Raw genomic sequence first — 22581 nt, 5'->3', positions numbered from 1 at the left:
GTGTGGTACACCTCAAATCACGCCAGCTGCCTCAAGTTGGTTATGAGTTGACAGAATCCCACAATGTTCAAGGGGTGATGCCATGGTAATGCAAAATCACACTGGGAAGAGAGACCTAAACCTACTTTATTTATTTAAAAAAATATTTTATCTATCTATTTACTTTGGCTGCGCTGGGTCTTCTAGTTGAAGAGAGCGGTGGCTGCTCTTTGGCTGTGGTGCGTGGGCTTCTCTGGCTGTGGAGCAGACTCTAGGGCTTGCAGGCCTCCGTAGTTGCAGCACGTGGGCTCAGTAGTTGCTGCCCTCAGGCTCTAAAGCTTGGGCTCAGCAGTTGTGGGCTTAGCTGCTCTGAGTCATGTGGGATCTTCCTGGACTAGGGATCGAACCTGTGTCTCCTGTTGCAGGGTGGATTCTTCACCCCTGGATCACCAGGGAAGGCCTGTTGTTGTTCAGTCCCCAAATCGTGACTGACTCTTTGCAACCCCATGGACAGCAGCACACCAGGCCTCCCTGTCCCTCAGTATCTCTCAGACTTTGCCCAAGTTTCACGTTCATTGAATTGGTGATGCCATCCAACCATCTCATCTTTTGTTGCCCTCTTCTTCTTCTGCCTTCTAGGGAAACCCTAGATCTACTTAATTAGGATCCCTGATGCTGTAGCACTTTAGAACTTTTGAAAGGGAAGGACCTTCATTTACTGCCTCATTAAACATGCATCGTACTCTAAAAGCATAGTTATTTTCAACACAGAAATCTGATCATTGTAATGCCTCATCTTACAACCCTTTAATGGGTTTCCATTCTTTTCCTGATGAAGATAAAAATATGTATCAGGCATATTAGGACCTAAATAGAGGAGCCCTTGCCCACTTCTCTGGCTTCTTCTTGCCCCTGCTCCCCAGCAATCTCTGTATTTTCTGAAGCCTCACTGCATCTCTCAGTACCTCGGCACATCATTTCCAACACGGAGGCTCTGCCTACGTTGGCCTTTGACCTCAAGTGTACTCCAGCCCCACCCCTTCCACTCATCAACTCCTCTCAGTCTACAGTTCTGAGCGAGCATCCCTGCTCCGAGCAGGGGTCCAGGGCCACAGCTCAATGCCCTCGTGGTACCATGTTTCTTTCCTTCAGAACACTTATCTCAGTTTTTTATTATAATGCCTTATTCAATGCCTGGGAGAAGGCAATGGCACCCCACTCCAGTACGCTTGCCTGGAAAATCCCATGGATGGAGGAGCCTGGAAGGCTGCAGTCCACGGGGTCGCTGAGGGTCGGACATGACTGAGTGACTTCACTTTCACTTTTCAGTTTCATGCATTGGAGAAGGAAATGGCAACCCACTCCAGTGTTCTTGCCTGGAGAATCCCAGGGACGGGGGAGCCTGCTGGGCTGCCGTCCAAGGGGTCACACAGAGTCGGACACAACTGAAGCGACTTAGCAGCAGCAGCAGTATTCAATGCCTGTCTTCCTCATTAGTCAGTGAGTTCCCTGAGAGCAGAGTTCTGCTCACAATGGGGTCCCTAACACTCAGAAAGCAACATGCTGACCAACTGGTTCCAGAAAACTTAGACTGTGGAGTCGGACCATGCAAGGTCAAGTTTCTGCTCTGCCATCTAACTACTTGACCCTGAGCAGGTTATTTCACTCCATGCCTCAGCTTATTACTCTGTAAAATGGAGTGGGGATTATGATACCCTAGGTAATTAGTTTCCAGTGAGATTTCAATAAGCCTTTGACTGTGTGGATCACAACAAACTATGGAAAATTCTGAAAGAAATGGGAATACCAGACCACCAGTAGTCATGTATGGATGTGAGAGTTGGACTATAAAGAAAGCTGAGTGCTGAAGAATTGATGCTTTTGAACTGTAGTGTTAGAGAAGACTCTTGAGAGTCCCTTGGACTGCAAGGAGATCCAACCAGTCCATCCTAAAGGAGATCAGTCCTGGGTGTTCACTGGAAGGACTGATGTTGAAGCTGAAACTCCAATACTTTGGCCACCTCACACGAAGAGTTGACTCATTTGAAAAGACGCTGATGCTGGGAAAGATTGAGGGCGGGAGGAGAAAGGGATGACAGAGGATGAGATGGTTGAATTGTGTCACCGACTCAACGGACATGAATTTGAGCAAGCTCCGGGAGTTGGTGATGGATGGGGAGGCCTGGCGTGCTGCAGTCCATGGGGCCACAAGGAGTGAGACACAACTGAGCAACTGAACTGAACTGAACTGATAGTTCAGTAAGTAAATTTATGTAACTTTTTAAAAAAATTATTGGAGTATAATTGATTTATAATGTTGTGTTAGTTTCAGATGTACAGCAAGGTGATCAGTTATACGTATACATAGATCCATTCTTTAGGTTCTTTTCCCACATAGGCTATTGCAGACTATTGAGTAGAGTTCCCTGTGCTATATGGTAGGTCTTTATTCATTATCTACTTTATATATACTAGTGTGTATATATAAAGTGTATATATAAAGTCGACCCCAATCTTCGCATTTATCCCTCCTCCCTCTTATCCTGTGGTAATTCCCATTTTGCTTATAATGTTAAATTAGATATTTAGAGGGTTATTATGTAAAAGACAGAAAACCTTCCTTTGTCTCTCAATGCTAATGAAGAGAAGACCTCTATTAGAAAATAGTTTTCAGCTATATATCAAAATAATTCCCCCTGTCAGGACTGTTGGTCTTCACTGAGATGTTGTGGCTGACTGGAGACCTTTAAGTATAAGACCAATGTGCTTCTCTCTGGAGCAAATGCTGCCTGGCTTGTAAGGTGTGGACAGAATGAGTTTTGAACATCTGAGAAATCCCTCCATGATGAAAGCATAATCTGAGGTGGAATATCCTTAGAGGAGAGACTGGGGAGGACCCATGGCACCCTTACTTTATCATCTCTTGATTTCTTACTCCAAGCCAGAGCAGGGACAGGTGGTGAGAAGGTGCCCCAGTTCTTTCTGTTTTGGAGACTTTGCCAGTGTCCTTGCTGGCAGCAGCAGGCACCCTGGACTTCCTTGCTGAGTAGGCAGTGGGCTGGTTGACATCAGTGGGTGATCAGCAGGTAGGCGAGATGCCTCATAATGCCACCTGCAGGAAGAGATGGATAGAGCAACTCTGGAATAAAGAGTAGGACTTCCCAGGTGGCACTAGCAGTCAAGAACCCACCTGCCACTGCAGGAGTCATTAAAGAGACAGGTTTGATCCCTGGGTCAGGAAGATCCCCTGGAGGAAGGCATGGCAACCCACTCCAGTATTCTTGCCTGGAGAATCCCATGGACAGAGGAGCCTGGCAGGCTACAGTCCATGGGGTCACAAAGACCTGGGCACAACTGAAGCAATTTAGCATGTACACGAGGTAGAGTAATCAGCCAGGGAGAGACCCCTGTACTATTTCTCTGTGGGGCTTCTTTGTGTTAATTCTAGTACCCAAAGCATATCAAAATATGCTTCTGATCATTTGTGCTCCCTGGCAAAGAAGACTTTCTGAAACCCCAGCAGCGTAGCTGAGAGTACAAGAGGCAATTTAATGCTGAGAGAATGAAATAATGTTTCCAGGTCCTGTTATCCTTCAGCCAGGAAGGAGTCCTGTACAGAGCAGGTGTGGAGATTAATGAATTAGACTAATTAAGGGCATCCTTGCAAATTAGTACTGGCCTAGCAGTTATCCAAAAAAAACAAAAAAATGCTTTGCCTTCTTCAAACCCAGATGGTGATCATAAATATAACTCACTTGAGTGGAGTTTACAACTAGTAACAAATGGGAATTACCTTTTAAGTGACCCAGAGCATGACCTCAGCTCCTAATTATCTAATAGAAAGCCAGACTCTATTTCTTATATGATCATTTTCCTAAACTAGGAATTCTTCTATGAAGAATTTTAGAACCTCATGACTGTAAAGCCTTTGACCAAAAAAGTTTCTACCAGTAAAACCACCCTTCTCCTAGCAGGAAAGGCTATGTTCAGTAATAAGATCAACTTAGTCTCTAGGTTTGGGGTGCGGCCTTATAGGAGTTCTTCACTAAGCAAAGGCTAGTTCTGATCCATCTTTCCTCCAGCATCCATCCTCCTCTCCTGATGTCAAGCATAAATCCTATCCATTTCTTCATTGCTACTTCCACAGCCATTTATTCATTAATAACACACCCTGGTATTAGATGCTAAAGAAACAAAAAGAACAAGGCTCAGAATCTATTTGCAAGAATTCTGTCATCAGATTTCTGAATTTATCAAATAAAACAGCTTATTTCAAGCCCTTCCTAAATATCTGACTTAGGCTTTAGCGGGGAAAAAAATCCCTTGCCTCATGGAGACTATGTTTAAGCAGGGATGACAAAGCAAAAAACCAAAAAAAAAGTTGGGAAAATAAATACTGTGTCAGATAGTGACATATGTTATGGAGACATGCAAGCAGGGGAATGGTTTAAGAGCTGCAGAGAGTAGAATTTCAACTAGAGTGGGCTGGGAAGCAGCTGAGGAAGGAAGACACACAGAATTCTGGGGGAGGGGCCTTCTGCAGGTTTCAGCCATCGTAGGGATATGGAGGGAAGGAAGAGTGTGCCAAGGTCAAGGGCGAAGGGAGAGTTGGTTGCCATGTAGCCGTGCTGGTCCCAGAGGAAGTAAGAAAGTTTTGAGAGAGTGAATTAGTATAGAACGTGGTGGTCAAAGAGTGGTCCGTACCAGCAACAGCAGCACCACCTGGGAGCTCATTGGAAATGCAGACACTCAGGTTCTATCTGAGACCTACTGGATCAGGAACTCTAGTGGGAACCAGAAACCTGGGCTTTCACAAGCCCTCCTGGCTGTGAATCAAGTTTAGTTCTCAAGTTTGAGAATCCCTGGTGTGAAGGAAGCACAGAGCAGCATAGAGAGAGAGAGGCGGGGGAGGGGACAGGCAGACTTGGAGGATGCGGGGGAAGGGACTTTGCAGTTTGGACAGTGCTAAGAAGCAGAGAAGGCAGTGGCACCCCACTCCAGTACTCTTGCCTGGGAAATCCCACGGATGGAGGAGCCTGGCAGGCTGCAGTCCATGGGGTCTCGAAGAGTCGGACACGACTAATCGGACACGACTAAGTGACTTCACTTTCACTTTTCAGTTTCATGCATTGGAGAAGGAAATGGCAACCCACTCCAGTGTTCTTGCCTGGAGAATCCGAGGGATGGCAGAGCCTGGTGGGCTGCCGTCTATGGGGTCGCACAGAGTCGGACAAGAGTGAAGCGACTTAGCAGCAAGAATGCAAAGCAGGGGACCTGGATTTGATCCCTGGGTTGGGAAGATCCCCTGGGGGAGGGCATGGCAACCCACTTCAATATTCTCACCTGGAGAATCCCCATGGACAGAGAAGCCTGGTGGGCTAGTCCATGGGGTCGCAAAGAGTCGGACACGACCGAGTGACTAAACACAGCATGCCAGAATGACAAAGATAAAAAGCCAGTTGGGATTCATGGTCCTCAAATTTTCATGTGAAATTCTATGGTCAATTACATCAGTGCAGGGACAGACCGGGGTTTTAGGTAGTTCCCCACCAAAACAATGAAACTGATGACTTAGGACCTCCATTCAGGAGACTTTCATCACAGCAGCCAAGGAAGCCATTGCAGAAGGGATAGATGCTTCCCAGGATGCTTATTTCTTAGTAAAAAGAGCAACCACTGCTGGGGGATAAGAAAGCTCCCTCCTGCCCTTGGAGTCACTCCTTTTCATTTAAATAAGACTATTTCCCCCTGCCCCGCTCTTGCCCTGTGTTTCAATCTCTGTCTCATGGCACTGGGAAAAACATGATCAAGTAGAGACCCAGTAACAGTGATTTTTTAAAAATAATATCTAGTGTTGTCCAGCTCTCTCCCTCCCTCACTTCCAAACACCATGGGTGATCACGTGTTTCAGATCTGCTGGCCACCATATCTGGGGAGCTTCTGTGCTGCTGTTCCCTCTCCCTGGTCTGCTCTGCCACAGATGTCCCCAGCTCATTCTCTCCGCTTCTCCAAGCCTCAGCTTGATTGTCATCTTTCCAGTGATTCCCTCATATTTAAAATTGCAGTGCCTCATCCAGCACTCCCAGTCTTCCTTCTCCTGTTTTACTTTTTAACACACCGTATTTTACTTATATATTATGTCTATTGCTTCACTGAACGTGTCTTACCACCAGACTGTATCCTAAAATGAGAACTTTTATCAAAGTTTCTCCCTTATGTAGCCCAAGTACATAGAAGAATGTCAAGCATGTGGTAAGCACTCAGTTAAAAATGTTTTAGAATGAATCAATGAGTCAGTAAATGTGTACTTGCTCCTTCCAGACATCATGTAAAAGAAAGGCTTTACATTCATCATCACTTTTAGCCTCACAGTACTCTTGGAAGATATGCATTATTGATCATCAATGAACAAACAAGGAAACTAAAACCCAGAGAGGTTAAGTAACTTGTCCAAGGTCACACAGCCAGTGGAGCCCAACTCCATTCGGTGCTATGGTGCCTGTTCTAAAACCATAACTTTGGGCCTGAGGCCTTTAATCCCAACCCTGTTGATTTATTCTGCTGCCCAGGAGTTCTTAACTCCCTTCTCTCTCTCTTTTTTTTTTCTTTTTTGTGATGAGGCTGCATATGTTGACATGTTGCCATCTCTTCACTGGCATTTTAACTATTCCTGAACACCCTGCATGTCAAGAGAGGAAAGACCCATATGTATTTTGGATAGCTCAAGACTTCTGGGAAGCTGAAAGCTGGGTAAATGATAACCAAAAATACCTTAGAGTCTTTAACATTCTTTGAGTTAGTGAATTCCTCAGATGCTTTGAAAACTAATGAAACAATATCCATAAATTCCCTCAGTGGAGCTAGGAAGAGCCAGAAATACTCAGTCTCTAGAAGCCTAGCATGTAGATCTTTCTGAATATAGCATCCCATTTACTGATGTAGGCTTTTAAGCACACCCTGGAGTTAGGTTACCTTGGTTTTAGGAGATTTATCATGGAACCTGGGCCTATCTCACCTGGTCTCGGACACAAATGCTGATGCTAACGGCCTTCTCTAGTTGGATATTACTGTTGTGTTGGGAGAATAGTAAATATGCCGGAAAACACCTTCTCGTCATCACTGTTCCTCAGCAGAATGTCACCACCAGGGCTGGAGCCTGGGATGCTATGTCCCATCACCAGAAATAAGAATAGACTGACATCAGTAAAAGGGAGAAGGAACCCCAGACCTCCCTGTCGGGGCCCTGATCTCATCACATGCGTTTTCCTCTATAGGTCATCCTTCTCTATGTGCGCACTCCCTGTCTCCCATTGAACACAGCACAGCTCTTAGGATAGTCCCTCTGCTTCTTTCCATCCCTACTGCAGAAATGACAGACTTCCTGCATATTGACTCAACTCTTTCTCATGTAGCATCTATGGGTCAGCCAGGGAAATGTCCTCTGCCAGAAGTAATCACTCCAGAAAACATCCCCCAAGACCCTGCCTCCTGCATGTTAAATTGGTTAAACACTGCCATCCCCTGAACATTGATACAAGAGAGCAATGGGAGATAGATAACATTTTCAACCCTGACTCCAGCCCACACGGGCTATGCAACCTTGGGCAGACAACCTGGCCTCTGTGACTGTCCTCATTTGTAGGACAAGAACATTCATAATCATTGTGCAGTGCTCGTGTGAGGATTAGAATTCATAGGTGTAACGTTCTTGGCAGTCAATAGGCTGTTAACAAATACCAGAGCTGTTTATAATCTATATAATTTTATTTATATTCTTTATATTCTATTAATATATAATAAATAACAGAGATCTTTATAGTCTAAATCACTGTCCACTTTATTTCTTGGTCTTATTTTAACAACCTGATAATTTTAAAGTCCTGAAAATCCAAATGAATTTCTGGACTAAAATTATTTTTATTGCAGCTAAAGATGCTGGTTACAAGGGTTTAACTGCTAATGGGTTGGTATAACCTGGTCTGGAGATACATCACCAGAAACCCTCCCCCAAAATAGACTCAAATGACTCCCAAAGTCATGAATTTCACCCATTGAGCTAACATTTTTGAATCTATTACAGTGTCTAGCCTTATTCTGGACTTCCTTGGCGGCTCAGATGGTAAAGTGTCTGTCTACAATGCGGGAGACCAGGGTTCAATCCCTGGTTTGGGAAGATCCACTAGAGAAGGAAATGGCAATCCACTCCAGTACTATTGCCTGGAAAATCCCATGGACAGAGGAGGCTGGTAGACTACAGTCCATGGGGTTGCAAAGAGTCGGACATGACTGAGCGACTTCACTTACTTACTTAGCCTTATTCTGGCCACTCAAGACACTAAAGAAGTAATATCTGGCTCCTGGACAATGAGCAGGATAGAATAAAAAATGAAATCACTGCAGTGTTTGGGCAGAGGTAAAAATTGTAGTCATTCCAACCCAGGAAACTCACAATGATGGCTCTGTCGTTACCAGCAGCCTTGAATTCATTTGAAATTTTGAGAAGGAATCAGGGCATTTTGGCCAACAGGGAGTCAGGTGGGCAAAGTCTGACTTCGAGGCCTGAAGAGCTTGGCTTCTCCGTCCCCAGATTTATCTCTGGGTCCAAGACAAAGCATTGCTTTCCCAGTAATCAGTTCCCAGCCGTTTAGGAAGGAAGTGTGAACAAATGTCCTTTCTGACAGGTTTAAAGAGAAAGTATTTAATGATAAAGTGCTTTGAGCTCCCCAGGAAAGAATGCCAAGACTACACAAAATCACTGCCACTCTGCCACATCACCAGCTTTGGGCTTATCAATGCATACCCTGGAGGCAGAAATCTAAGGGGTATAAATTAAAGCAAAAGATCACTCGTTTGGAACTGCGGAATGCACTGGATTCAATTCAGCACAGATCCAGCACCGTAAGCTTGCCTTCCCAGCTGTCTGGGTGGCCCTAGCAAAGGACCTGCATTCCTGTGGCCACAGGGTCAGGTTCCCTTTGGCACTGCAGCTACTCCAGGTCTTCATGTAGCTGGAACCATGACCTGGCCGTGCCTCACTTCATCCCTGAGCCACATGCTGCTCCCCACTGCTCAGGGCTTCCACACTGCTTATGCAGAATCCCATTTGTACCCAAACTATGTGGCCTAGAGGTGCAGGGGAGTTAATGTCTCCCAGGGGCAAGTGTGAAAGTCCCGTGGACTGATCCTGGATGGGAGCTGGACGTAAAGTCTTCTTCCTTTCTCCCTGTGGAGGGACTGGTGGGAACCGGGTAGCTTCATACATCCTCTCCTGCAAAACCACCATCAGTTCCTTAGAGCAATTTCTAATATTTTACTCTGCCTCCTTTCTTGCCTCATTTCTCTCTATCCTCCCTTCTGCTTCCCTGGGACTGCATTTGCCAATACAGTATCAATCTATGAGCTTTTGCCTCCGGCTCTGTATTTTTAGGAAACATGGGTGAAGACAAAGAAAATTATCACTGCAGTTCACCTTAGAGTGATTCTGTTTGAAGCCTTTCATTTTATAGACAAGAAAACTGAAACTTGATGGAGCAGAAATAAAGTAAATTACTCAAACCACTTTTCTCCAGGCTTTAGGTTGAGTATTCTTTAAGTATCAAACACACACACATATACACATGCATATATATCCAAATACACACTTATATGCATATATACACATACATGCTTATATTTATAATCATTTATATATATATATACACAAAAGTGATTTATATGTATATAAATATATACATATATATATTTATATAGGCTTTCTCAGAGAAGGCGATGGCACCCCACTCCAGTACTCTTGCCTGGAAAATCCCATGGTCAGAGGAGCCTGGTAGGCTGCAGTCCATGGGGTCGCTCAAAGTCGGACAGGACTGAGCGACTTCACTTTCACTTTTCACTTTCATGCATTGGAGAAGGAAATGGCAACCCACTCCAGTGTTCTTGCCTGGAGAATCCCAGGGACAGGGGAGCCTGGTGGGCTGCCGTCTATGGAGTCGCCAGAGTTGGACACAACTGAAGTGACTTAGCAGCAGCAGCAGCAGCATGGGCTTCCTAAGAGATGCTGGTTCAATCCCTCATTCAGGAAGACTCCCCTGGAGAAGGGTGTTGCAGCCCACTCCTGTTTTCTTGCCTGGAGAAGTCCCATGGACAGAGGAGGCTGGCGGGCTACAGTACACAGGGTCACAAAGAGTCAGACACAACTGAAGCAACTTAGCGTGCGTGCACACACACACACACCCCGACACACACATATATAAAATCTTATTTATGTGCCTTTTCTCCCCTTGTCAGAAATAGCAGACAAGATCTACAATCTCTTCAATGGCTATACCAGTGGGAAGGAGCAGCAGACGGCCTACAACACGCTTCTGGATCTGGGCTCCCCAACTCTCCATCGAGTCCTCTACCACTATAACCAGCATTATGAGAGTTTTGGAGAATTCACCTGGCGGTGTGAGGATGAATTGGGCCCCAGGTAATCAATAAGCTTCATCGTCTCTTTTATAGACCTCAGCTCTTGGAAACGTTGTACCTCTTCCACTGTAATACTGCCTTCATGAATTTGCAGATATCCTGGATAAGCCTAGGTGCCTGGAGAAGTAGGTCCCATGCTTTTAGGCAGCTCAGTTCATACAGATTCGTTATGGATAAGCTGTATTAAGGAGTCAAGTCATGAATGCATTTCCTGAACTCTGAAAAAAACCTTTGCCCTTAAGCTGTTTTACCCATTCTTTATCATGCTGATGCAGCATTCCAAAGGCTAAACTGTAGGAGCCAAAAGCCTAGTCTTTTGAAAGAAAATTAGAAATTCTATTGAAGGGGTTATCCAAAAAATTCATTGTATATGAACTTTGCAGGTGTTATGTGCATATGCAGATTTATTTTTTAAATTAGTTGATCAGTTAATTTTTATTTTTGGCTGCACTGGATCTTCGTTGCTTTGGGAGGGCTTTCTCACGTTGCAGAGAGCAGGGACTGCTCTTCCTCGCAGCGCACGAGCTTCTCGTTGCGGTGGCTTCTTCTGTGGCGGAGCACTGGCTCTAGGGCACGGGCCTCAGTAGTGGTGGCACAAGGACTTAGTTGCCCCGTGACACATGGGATCTTCCTGGGCCAAGGATCCAGCCGGTGCCCCCTGCACTGGCAGGCGGATTCTTAACCACTGGACCACCAGGGTAGTCCGTACAGATATATTTTGAGCTAAATTCTGTGTTCTCTTGAAAGGCAGAGTAGGGATAGCCAATGACCCACCCTGGCATCTAACTTGGCCAAAGTTGGGATAATGTAGTGTTTGTCAAACTACCATGGCCCCGAGGCTACAACTTCCTAAACTTCCTCTGCTTTTAGGTTATATAACTCAAGAGATAGGTTATATATACCAAATCAGATTGATTATATTCTTTGCAGCCAGAGATGGAGAAGCTCTATACAGTCAGCAAAGCAAGACCTGGAGCTGACTGTAGCTCAGATCATCGGCTCCTTATTGCAAAATTCAGGCATAAATTGAAGAAAATAGGGAAAACCACTAGGCCATTCAGGCATGACCTAAGTCAGATCCTTTGTGATTTTACAGTAGAGGTGACACATAGATTCAAGGGATTAGAGCTGGTAGACAGAGTGCCTGAAGAACCATGGATGGAGGTTCACAACATTGTATAGGAGGCGGTGACCAAACCCATCTCAAAGAAAAAGAAATGCAAGAAGGCAAAGTGGTGTCTGACGAGGCCTTACAGATAGCTGAGAAAAAGAAGAGAAGGGAAAGATATACCCACTGAATGCAGAGTTCCAGAGAATAGCAAGTGGAGATAAGAAAGCCTTCTTATGTGAACAGTGCAAAGAAATGGAGGAATACAGTAGAAAGGGAAAATCTAGAGATCTCTTCTAGAAAATTGGAAATACCAAGGGAACATTTCATGCAAGGATGGGCACAATATAGGACAGAAACAGAAAGGACCTAACAGAAGCAAAAGAGATTAAGAAGAGGTGGCAAGAATATGCAGAAGAACTATTAAAAAAAAAAAGGTCTTGGATAATCAAGATAGTATGGTCACTCACCTAGAGCCCGACATCCTGGAATGTGAAGTCAAGTGGGCCTTAGGAAGCATTACTACAAACAAAGCTAGTGGAGGTAATGGAATTCCAGTTGAGCTATTTCAAATCCTGAAAGATGATGCTGTGAAAGTGCTACACTCAATATGCCAGCAAATTTGGAAACTCAACAGTGGCCACAGGACTGGAAAAGGTCAGTTTTCACTTCAATCCCAAAGAAAGGCAATGCCAAAGAATGCTCAAACTACTGCACAATTGCACTCATCTCACATGCTAGGAAGGTAATTCTCAAAATTCTCCAAGTGAGGCTTCAATAGCCTCACTTCAGCAAACTGAGAACTTCCAGACGTATAATCTGGATTTAAAAAAGGCAGGGGAACCAGAGATCAAATTGCCAACATCTGTTGGATCATAGAAAAAGCAAAGGAATTCCAGGAAAGCATCTCTACTTCTGCTTCACTGACTATGCTAAAGTGTTTGACTATGTGGATCACAACAAACTGGAAAATTCTTAAAGAAACGGGAATGCCAGAGCACCTTACCTGTCTCCTGTGAAACTTTTATGCTGAAGCAACAGTTAGAACTGGACTTGGAACAACAAACTGGTTCCAAATTGGGAAAGGATTACATCAAGGCTGTATATTGTCACCTTGCTTATTTAACTTCTATGCAGAGTACATCATGTGAAATGCCAAGCTGAATGACTCACAAGCTGGAACCAAGATTGCTGGAAGAAATATCAACAACCTTAGATACATAGATGATACCACTCTAATAGCAGAAAGCAAAGAGGAACTAAAGAGCCTCTTGATGAGGATGAAAGAGGAGAGTGAAAAGCCAGCTTAAAACTCAACATTCAAAAAACTAAGATCATGACATCCAGTCCCATCATTTCATGCAAATGGATGGGGATTGTGGAAACAGTGACAGATTTTATTTTCTTGGGCTCCAAAATCACTGTGGATGATGACTGCAGCCATGAAATTAAAAGATGCTTGCTCCTTGAAAGGAAAGCTATGACAAACCTAGATGGCATATTGAAAAGCAGAGATACCACTTTGCTAGCAAAGGTCCATATAGTCAAAGCCATGGTTTTTCCAGTAGTCATGCATGTATGTGAAATTTGGACCATAGTCATGCCTGGATGTGAGAGTTGAGCTGTGATGAAGACTGAGTGCTGAAGAATTAATGCTTCTGAACTGTGGTGCTGGAGAAGACTTTGAGAGACCCTTGGACAGCAAGGAGATCAAACCAGTCAATCCTAAAGGAAATCAACCCCGGATATTTATTGAAGGACTGATGCTGAAGCTCCAATATTTTGGCCACCTGATGCTGACTTATTGGAAAAGACCTTCATGCTGGGATTGAGGGCAGGAGAAGAGGGTGACAGAGGATGAGATGGTTGGATGGCATCACCAACTCAATGGACGTTAATTTGAGCAAACTCCGGGAAATAGCGATGGGCAGGGAAGCCTGGCATGCTGCAGTCCATGGGGTCGCAAAGAGTTAGACAGAATTTAGCGACTGAACAAAAACAACAACGCAGATAGAGTTCTTGGAAAGAGAGGAATGGGGGGAATGTGTAGAGTCCCCTTTCATCTGTTCCATTCATCATGGCTGTGCACTGCTGCTCTGAGAAGAGAAGATTTCCCTGGCAATAATGGAATTTTCAGATAGACACAGTGAAGAGGCTTTTCGTGTAGAATGTTGGGACTTCTATGTTCCCAAACTATGTAAGAGTTCATAAACGAGCAAAAATAAGGCAAGGAAGGAAAGAAGGAGGGGAGAGAACAAGGAAGAGAAAGAAAAAGAGGAGAAAATAAATGAAGAAAATCAACATAGTAGTATCCTCTGGCACTCAGAATTCTTGCCTTCCTGCCAATGAGATGAACAAAGGTATCACGCAGAGGTTATCCCAACCATCTGGCCTCTCATCAGACTGAAGGGTGACTTGGCCTCACGGTTTCTCTTGTGACCTGAAATTATAAACTCTCTTAGGAGACCCTCATGTAGGACATCTGTCCTCCACCACCTTTTCTCTTACTTTTGAAGGAAGGAGAGAATTTAGGATTATCTTCCTAAAATAAAATGATTTTATGTGTAAGATCAGGAAGAATCTTTTGGCATTCCATAAACTATTTCCTGAAATTTATGACGGTTGATAGTCCTTGGGTAAACAGATGCCATGGCTATGGATGGGATGCAGACAGCACTATATAAGGGCCTTTTAATTTGTTTTGTCTCAGTTTTGGTAAAAAGCAAACCCTGGGTTAGAAAGTAGATACATATTAAGAAATATCTTCCTTGTTCCATACCTTACCCTTACTCCTGCCCTCATTATTACTCATAATGGGTATCATCCCTTCTCTCCAGCTCTGTCCCCCTTTCCCTCTGTGCTCGCTGCTTTCCTTTTGGTTTCCTGCTCCCTGCCTTCTTCTCTCTGACATTTGTGGAGTGTGCATATATGCAGTTCTTTGTCAGGAAACGTAAATGTCACAATTTGAATAGCACTAACCTTGCATGCATCATCTCGATGGAAGGCAGTATGGATTGCTTTTAAAATTTCTCTCTTGTAACTCAAGAGTCAGAAGGAAAATTGGTTAATGAAAGTGAGCAGGGGAAAAAAAAGTAGATGTCACTGTAAAGTAAGGCCTGCTGCTGACTTGACACTCTTCTCAAAACTCTTCCCAGAAGATTCTCTCATGTGTAATATTGGGTTTTCAAGGCTATATATAGGGGGAAATTGTAGTTTCATTATCCCATGGAAAATAAAATTTTATTTTTCAGTGTTATGGATCCGAGGGAGAACCACAGGAAACAACAAGTCTCTTGCCTTGAGATGCATCAACCCACTTTCGAGTTAGCTGTGAGAATGAACAGAAAAGGGTCGGTGGGTACATGTGTCCTGCAAGCAAGGAGAAAGGATTGGTTCAATTCAATCCGGTTGCATCCAAATTCACGGAGGCCTCCAGATTGAGTTGAGAGTTGAACTATCTTGAGGACAGCATTGGTTGCCTCACTCTTAAGAAAGAAGAAAGCTGCAGGCTCTGAGATAGTCAAGGGCAGACCCAAATTAATTATTTTCTTTTTTTAAGCGAGTGATGATAATAGCCACAAAACTCCATGGGCTAATTGAATCCATTTGTTTGAAAGAATGGCTAGGATGTGTTCCTTTATCCATCTCCTCAAGATGCAGATGCAGAGGCTGCCCTTCGGTCTTCCTTCCCTCGCTCTTCATCCACCTCCCAAGAATGTGTCAGCAGCTAATGACATGCAGCAGGACAGATTAAGAGGAAGGCCACCAAAGACCCTGTTGCTGACGGCTTTTGGAAAGGCTGCTTGGCCAAACGGCAGAGGCTGATGGGCAGAGGAGAGACAATCTGAATAAGATGTGACTTAGTGGGCAGAGTGTTTATTTGATTTTCTCTGACCCACCACTGAAGTGGGAGAAGATGCAGCTGGCCCCCGATGACCTCACACTCCAACGGCCCCTTGACTTTGCTGCCGCAGCTCAATACCTTGCCTCCAACATCATCCCCCCCACAATCCCTCACTTGCCCTCCTAGGAATGCGGTGAGCTCACCCCTGTTGTGCTCAGAGCCAGGACGGAAGAAGAGGCTTGAAATGAACGTGCTTCTTGTTCTTGAGAGCTCATTCTAAACTCAACGTGTAAACTTCCAGTTTCTGGAGAGAGTTGTGGACTGAATTAGAAAAGAGATGATTCCTCCCATGTAAATACCGCAAGGGGTCCTGCTCCCTGAGCTTTCCAGAACAGATTTTACAGCTTTGCATGGGCTTGTTGGAATAAGAGACTATTCCTTCATGGGTCTCTGGTCACCCGTGGGTTTTGGAAGAAGGGAAAGAACAGAGCTAAATGAAGGGGACCCCATTCCTTCATTTATTCCTAAGTGTTCAGAGTCAAAGCCAGTGTGGGCTGAAAACTGGTTATCAGGGGGTCCTGTCTCTAACATCAGAAGTGGAGGCCAGGGAGAAGCTATACACCGATTAACAAGATCGTGGTGACAGCCAGCTTCCCCGGGCTACATGCAGGATCCCACTCTCTATTCTTAGCCCTGTGGGATCACTCCTTTCTAGCATGTGTGAACCTGGGGAGACCTTGCCCTCCTCTGTCTGGTTCTCTGGTTCTGGTTCTGGTTCTCTGGATCTGCAACAGCTCAGGTGCTATCTCATCACCTCCTTGTCTTCCTGCTCTTTGGATGGGGGCCTCCTGACTTTAGAGGGGGATTACAAAACAGAGCAGGCACTCACCTGGGGATTAATTAGGTGATGTGTGCTACTGAGAGTCTGCATTTTCCCAAAGAATGACCCTGTGTAGTATGCACTGAGGACTTTATTGTTGGCGCCCTTATCACACTATAATTACCTTCAGACAGGCATAATTAGTTACATTTGATATCCCCCGAGTGCAATATATTGGCTGCTTCTACTCAGTTCAGAAATAGCCTTGAAAAGGGAAATATCCAGTCAAACATATTATGTTTGTCATTTTATGATGATAAATTACTGGCTTTAAAGTAAATTGATCTGACTTGCCTTTCAAAACTGACAACTCTATGATTTTAAGAGGGCATGAATTTCTAAAGTATTAGTCATTTTTTCTTATTTGTCCTCATTGCGTTTTGTTTCTTTGTTTCATCTCGGTGCCCTACTTTGCTCACCCGGCCTTATTAATTAATTATTTCACTCATTCATTTTTCCCTTACTTATGTTTTTTTATTGGAGGATAATTGCTTTACAATATCGTGTTGGCATCTGCCATACATCAACATGAGTCAGCCACAGGTATACATATGTCCCCTCCCTCCTGAACCCGCCCTCCCATTTCCCACCCCATCCCACCCCTCTAGGGCATCATTCCACAGAGCACTGGGTTGAGCTCCCTGTGTCACACAGCAATTCCCACTTGCTATCTGTTTTCCATATGGTAATGTATGTTTCCACGCTACTCTCCCCATTCGTCCCACCCTCTCCTTCCACCCCCACTCCCATGTCTATAAATGTGTTTTCTAGGTCTGTGTCTCCATTGCTGCCTTGCAAATAGGTTCATCAGTATCATCTTTCTAGATTCCATAAGTAAGCATGCATTAATGTACAGTATTTGTCTTTCTCTTTCTGACTTGCTTCACTCTGTGTCATAGGCTCTAGGTTCATCCACATCATTAGGACTGACTGGAATGCATTCTTTTTTATAGCTGAGTAATATTTCATTGTGTATAAATACCACAATGTATGTATCCACTCATCTGTGGATGGACATTTAGGTCGTGTCTGTGTCCTAGCTACTGTAAAAGGTGCTGCTGCGAACATCCACTCATTCTTGATGAGCATTTATGGAAGTTCCCCCCACCCGCCCGCCCCTGTTTCTAAGCATTAAACATGGAACAGTAAGCAAAACAGACTGGGCTCTGCCCTCTTGGAGCTTACAATTTCTCACTATTTGTCCTTGCTGTCTTCTCGTCTTTCTAACTTAAGCATCCTCTGTGCTTGCTCCATAGGAAAGCTGGCCTCATCCTTTCTCAGCTTGGAGATCTCAGCGGTTGGTGCAATGGACTCCTCCAGGAACCCAAGATAGGCTTGCGACGCAGCTCCCTCAAGTACCTGGGCTGCCGCTACAGCGAGATCAAGCCCTATGGACTTGACTGGTCAGAGCTCAGCCGGGACCTCAGGAAGACGTGCGAGGAGCAGACCCTGAGTATCCCCTACAATGATTACGGGGACAGCAAAGACATCTAGTGCGATGATGCCAGAGAGTGGCTGCCGAAAGGAAGCAGGAGAGAGGAGGGGAATGTCTGGGTTGGCGTGCGGATTTTTAATATTTTTTAATGGAACATTCAAACCTCCACAAGCAACATCTAAACCGGGGAGAAGGTGACCCTTGCTCCCTGCGGAACTTCTTTGGTATCATGTTCTCCATCTGCGTGGTCAGTAAGCCTGCTACCCAGGGCTTCATAAATTTCTCTTTAGGGGGTTACTTTGGGGCTTGTTTTGCAGTTAGTTTGTTTTGTTCATTTTTTGTCCAAGAGGTTCATCAGAATGCTCGAGTTCTGCCATGCTTCTCGTGAAAGGGCCACTTGGTTGGTGCACCTGTGCTGAATTCCTAAGTCCCGTGCAACTAGGGACAGAGATGAGGCCAGAAAGTTGTCAGAACAGCCTCAGGCCGTACTCTCACATGTCCTCCAGAAACTCTCATGCTGGGAACCTAATCTCTGCTCACAGAGAACGACAAGAAAGCTGGGAAGGTGGCTGCTCTGTGGGTCTTGTGATTGCTCCCCAGGCCTTCCGATTGCTCTCTTCACACCTCACAGGTGAGCTCAGCCTCCAAAAGCCTCCTGGCTTTTTGGGTCCTCCCTTATTTTAAGGAGATCAAACCAGTCAATCCTAAAGGAAATCAATCCTGAATATTCACTGGAGGGACTGATGCTGAAGCTGAAGCTCCAATACTTTGGCCACCTGATGCAAAGAGCCAACTCATTGGAAAAGACCCTGGTGGTAGGAAAGATTGAAGCAGGAGGAGAAGACAACAGAGGATGCGATGGTTGGATGGTGTCACCGACTCAATGGACATGAGTTTGAGCAGACTTCTGGAGATGGTAAAGGATAGGGAAGCCTGGTGTGCTGCAGTCCATGGGGTCGCAAAGAGTCAGACAGGACTGAGCTACTGAACAATAACAATCTTTTAAGACAGGACTGGAATTAAATCTCCTTCCAGAAGAACTCTGCCCTTTCCTCCTCCAAACAATATGATCTTTAAGAGGCAACATAATGTACCCGTGGAGCAGTCTACCTGGGAGTCTAGTTAACAGTCCACATTCTGTGGACTGAAACTATGAAAGTATAGTTTCTTCTTTTAAAAACTCCAGCACCTCCAGGGTGAGCTTCTCCAGACCAGCAGTACACATCACACACCTGGAATCTGTGGTCTCCACAGCCTTTATCCTGCACAGACCAGTCCTGGCTGATGCCTGCTTTGGTCAGGTGGGCTCCAGACCTCCATGGCAGTGTTGTAATGAACTGAAGTTATTACCCCTCAGAAAACCCTTCCATCCACTCCCCCACACCCCCTTTGCCAGATTTCCTTAATTATGTTGCTAGTTTTGCAAATCATTTCTCTGGATGAGAATTCCACCATTTTAACCCCCTTCTAGTTGCAGAAGCATTAGCAGTGCTGTGTAGGTGAGCTCCCCTGACTGCAGGTAAAGATCGGGTCATTGTTTCTGCTCGGTTCCCTGAGCATTAGCACTGGCATGAATAGGTGCCCAACCAGAGGGAAACCTAGCCCCTCAGAAAGAGCTCTGCAGGGTCCTGTGGACCAGTAACGGCCTTAACTGTCCCCACACACGCACCTCAGAGGCCTGAACACATGCTTTCAGCCAACCTGCCTTTGACCAGGACTCTGCACTTAGAAACACAAGGGAAGTAGACAAGAATCTTTAAAGCCCATTGTTGAACCCTACTGATGTTTTTCTAAGTGGTTAGAATGACATGTGTGCTAAGTTGGTTCAGTCGTGTCTTACTGTTTGTGATCCCATGGACTGTAGCCTGCCAGGCTCCTCTATCCTTGGGATTTTCCAGGCAAGAATACTGGAGTGGATTGTCATGCCCTCCTCCAAGGGATCGTCCTGACCCAGGGATGGAATTGGCGTCTCTATGTCTCCTGCCTTGGCAGGTGGGTCTAGCGCCACCTGGGAAGCCCGGTTAGAATGACAGAGCTCGTTTATTGAGTGCTTACTGTGTGCCAGACACTGCTCTAAGCACTTTACTGACAGCGGATTCTCACAGCTACTCTTTCTTACCTGCCTGAGGTACCGTATGAATTCAGGCTCCGGACTCCAGAGCACAGGATTGTAAGCCCTCACCCTCCTCAGCACTGCCTTCAGTATTGCCTGGGCCCCGCTCTCCTTGGCCCCTGCCTCCTTGGCACAGATGTGCCCGCAGTGTGGTGCAGTGGGAGGGGACATGGCACCCTCGCCCTGCAGCTGGGTGCCCTTTGGGACCTCAGGGCAGGTCACAAGTCTTCCTCGCTGGTGCCTGGGAGCGAGCCTGTGACCTCACGCCCCTCTCTTTCCACAGAAAGATGGAAAGGTTTTATATCAAGTTCTGGAATGCACCTCCAGAGCAAGGGTTGGCAGAAAACCCCGAGACACCCCTCAAGTGAAACGCCTCAAGGGTCAGTGTCTCACCTTGACCAGACAGGAAGGGGTACAGGCAGCAGAGGGGGGACCCCAGCCAATGGGGTGGGGCCTGGGAAGGCCTGGTTTTGCCCCTGCTGCCATGTCTCGGTCCTTTATTCAAGTCTGCGCAGAAAACACAGGGGTTCCGCACAGCCAATGAGAGGACGTCCAGGCTGCTGCTATCTTGGGCTGGGGCAGGGCCAGGGAGTGGCATCAGGACCACCATTCCTTGTTCCTGCCCCTCCTTGTGTGTTACTGAAATGAAGCAGGCTCACACTTCCCTCCCTCTTCCTGGCCCCCCCAACAAGGTCCCTCCTTATCTTTGTCTGCTTCTCCTGCCTACGACCCTCCCCAACCCCTTCCTCTGCCTCTGCGAACCCTTCCTCCTTCAATGTCCCCTGTGCCCTACACACACACGCACACACACACACGACACAGTATATATGTGTATATATATATATATATACACACAACACACACGCACACACACGACACAGTATATATATATATACAACACACATGCACACACACACACGACACACATTATATACACACACACGCACACACACACGACACAGTATATATATATATACACACACACGCACACACACACACGACACACATTATATACACACACACGCACACATGCACACGACACAGTATATATGTATATATATATATACACACAACACACACGCACACACACACACAGCACAGTATATATATATACACACAACACACACGCACACACACACACGGCACAGTATATATATATACACACAACACACACGCACACACACACGACACAGTATATATATATATATATATATATACACACACAACACACACACGCACACATAACACACATTCTACACATTATATACACACACTGCACACACATTGTACACACTCCACACAGTACACACACACCACACACTCTCAACAGAGACTGTTTACACACACACACACACATAAAGTGTGCACATACTGCAGACACACTCTCCAAACTCTACACAGTATATACACACACACACATGCACACACCACACACAACACAGTGTTTACACACACGCAGACACACTGCATGCATTATAAACTCTTCACAGTGTACACACACTACATGCACAGCACAGTGCAGACTGCATCCACATTGTACACACTCTACACACACATGCTATCCACACACTGTGTACACTGTACATATGTACCTTCTACACACACACTATAGATTACACACATTATTTACACACTACACAAATACAAGCAATAGGTACACACAGCCCCTGTGCACACACACTATATATACACACTACACATAGGCACTCACACTATATACACACACACTGCATACCCACTGTACATACACAACACACACTACAGAGAATACACACACTGCATATACTTTCTACAGACATACTGTATATATATACAGTATACACACACTATTCATGCACTACAGAAACACACAGCATATACACAAACTGTATACACTGTACACACGGCCCCTATGCCTGGGTCCCATTTACTTTCAGTTAAGATAAGATCAGTATGAATGGAGCGGGACAGCGCGTGAGGTTCCCCCGAGGATTTCACTGGAGGATTTTGCCCGAGGAAGGCCCCTGCAGTCACAGTCCGAAACACTGCCCAGTGGGAGGAACCCATTCTGACTAGAAAGGTAATGGAGGGGGCCAGTATTAAACCTCAACTTTCCAAGCTGCCAAACAGGTCTTTAGGGAGTCACTTATACCCAGCAACACGCTGCCAGCCCCAGCTCCCACGAGACCCCCCGGGGGTTCCTCCTGAATGGACATGGCCCACGGTAATGGCATTAGACCTTTAACTGAGTGTGCAATCGTTTTCCATGGAGCTTGCTCCATTCATTCTTTTTAGTTCATCGTACTTCTTGATATTTGAAAATGTTCTGTTAAAAAAACTGAGTGTGGAAAAAAACCACTTTACTACTATAGAAGGAAGGGAGATATAGTGTGACCAACTTCAGGTATAGCAGTATTGTTTAAAAGAGAATCACTGTACGATTATACAAATGGAATAATCAACTAAATAATAAACTAAGCTATTAGTAAGTGTTGGATGTGTGGATGTTACCTGTGTCTTTCAATAATCAGGCTAATCTGATCAGACCAACTGAGGAATTACTAATATTAAAGCTTTAAATGTCATACTTTAGATTCTACATGTGTGCGTGCTAAGTCACTCAGTCATGTCCAACTCTTTGGGACCCTATGGACTGCAGCCTGCCAGGCTCTTCTGTCCATGGGGTTTTCCTAGAAAGAATACTGAGTGGGTTGCCATGCCCTCCTCCAGGGGATCTTTCCAACTCAGGGGTTGAACCTGTATTTCTAACCTCTCC

The 22581-nt window shown here is 45.3% G+C and overlaps 1 protein-coding gene across 2 annotated transcripts in view; it reads left to right on the top strand.

Annotated features, from left to right (window-relative positions):
* ASTN1 (astrotactin 1) overlaps positions 1-22297 on the top strand; it is a 356269-nt gene extending 333972 nt beyond the window's left edge. For both annotated transcript variants that reach the window (XM_070768489.1, XM_070768488.1), the window contains 2 exons: positions 10264-10447; positions 17535-22297. In XM_070768489.1, the coding sequence (XP_070624590.1) occupies positions 10264-10447; positions 17535-17772 (422 nt within the window). In that variant the 3' untranslated portion in view covers positions 17773-22297. The remainder of the gene's footprint in view (positions 1-10263; positions 10448-17534) is intronic.
* Positions 22298-22581: the final 284 nt, after the last annotated feature.

This window comes from Bos indicus, chromosome 16 (assembly GCF_029378745.1).
Source record: "Bos indicus isolate NIAB-ARS_2022 breed Sahiwal x Tharparkar chromosome 16, NIAB-ARS_B.indTharparkar_mat_pri_1.0, whole genome shotgun sequence".
Lineage (NCBI taxonomy): Eukaryota > Metazoa > Chordata > Mammalia > Artiodactyla > Bovidae > Bos > Bos indicus.
The sequence above is the reverse complement of the archived record's forward strand: the minus strand, read 5'-3'. Positions and strand labels throughout refer to the sequence as shown.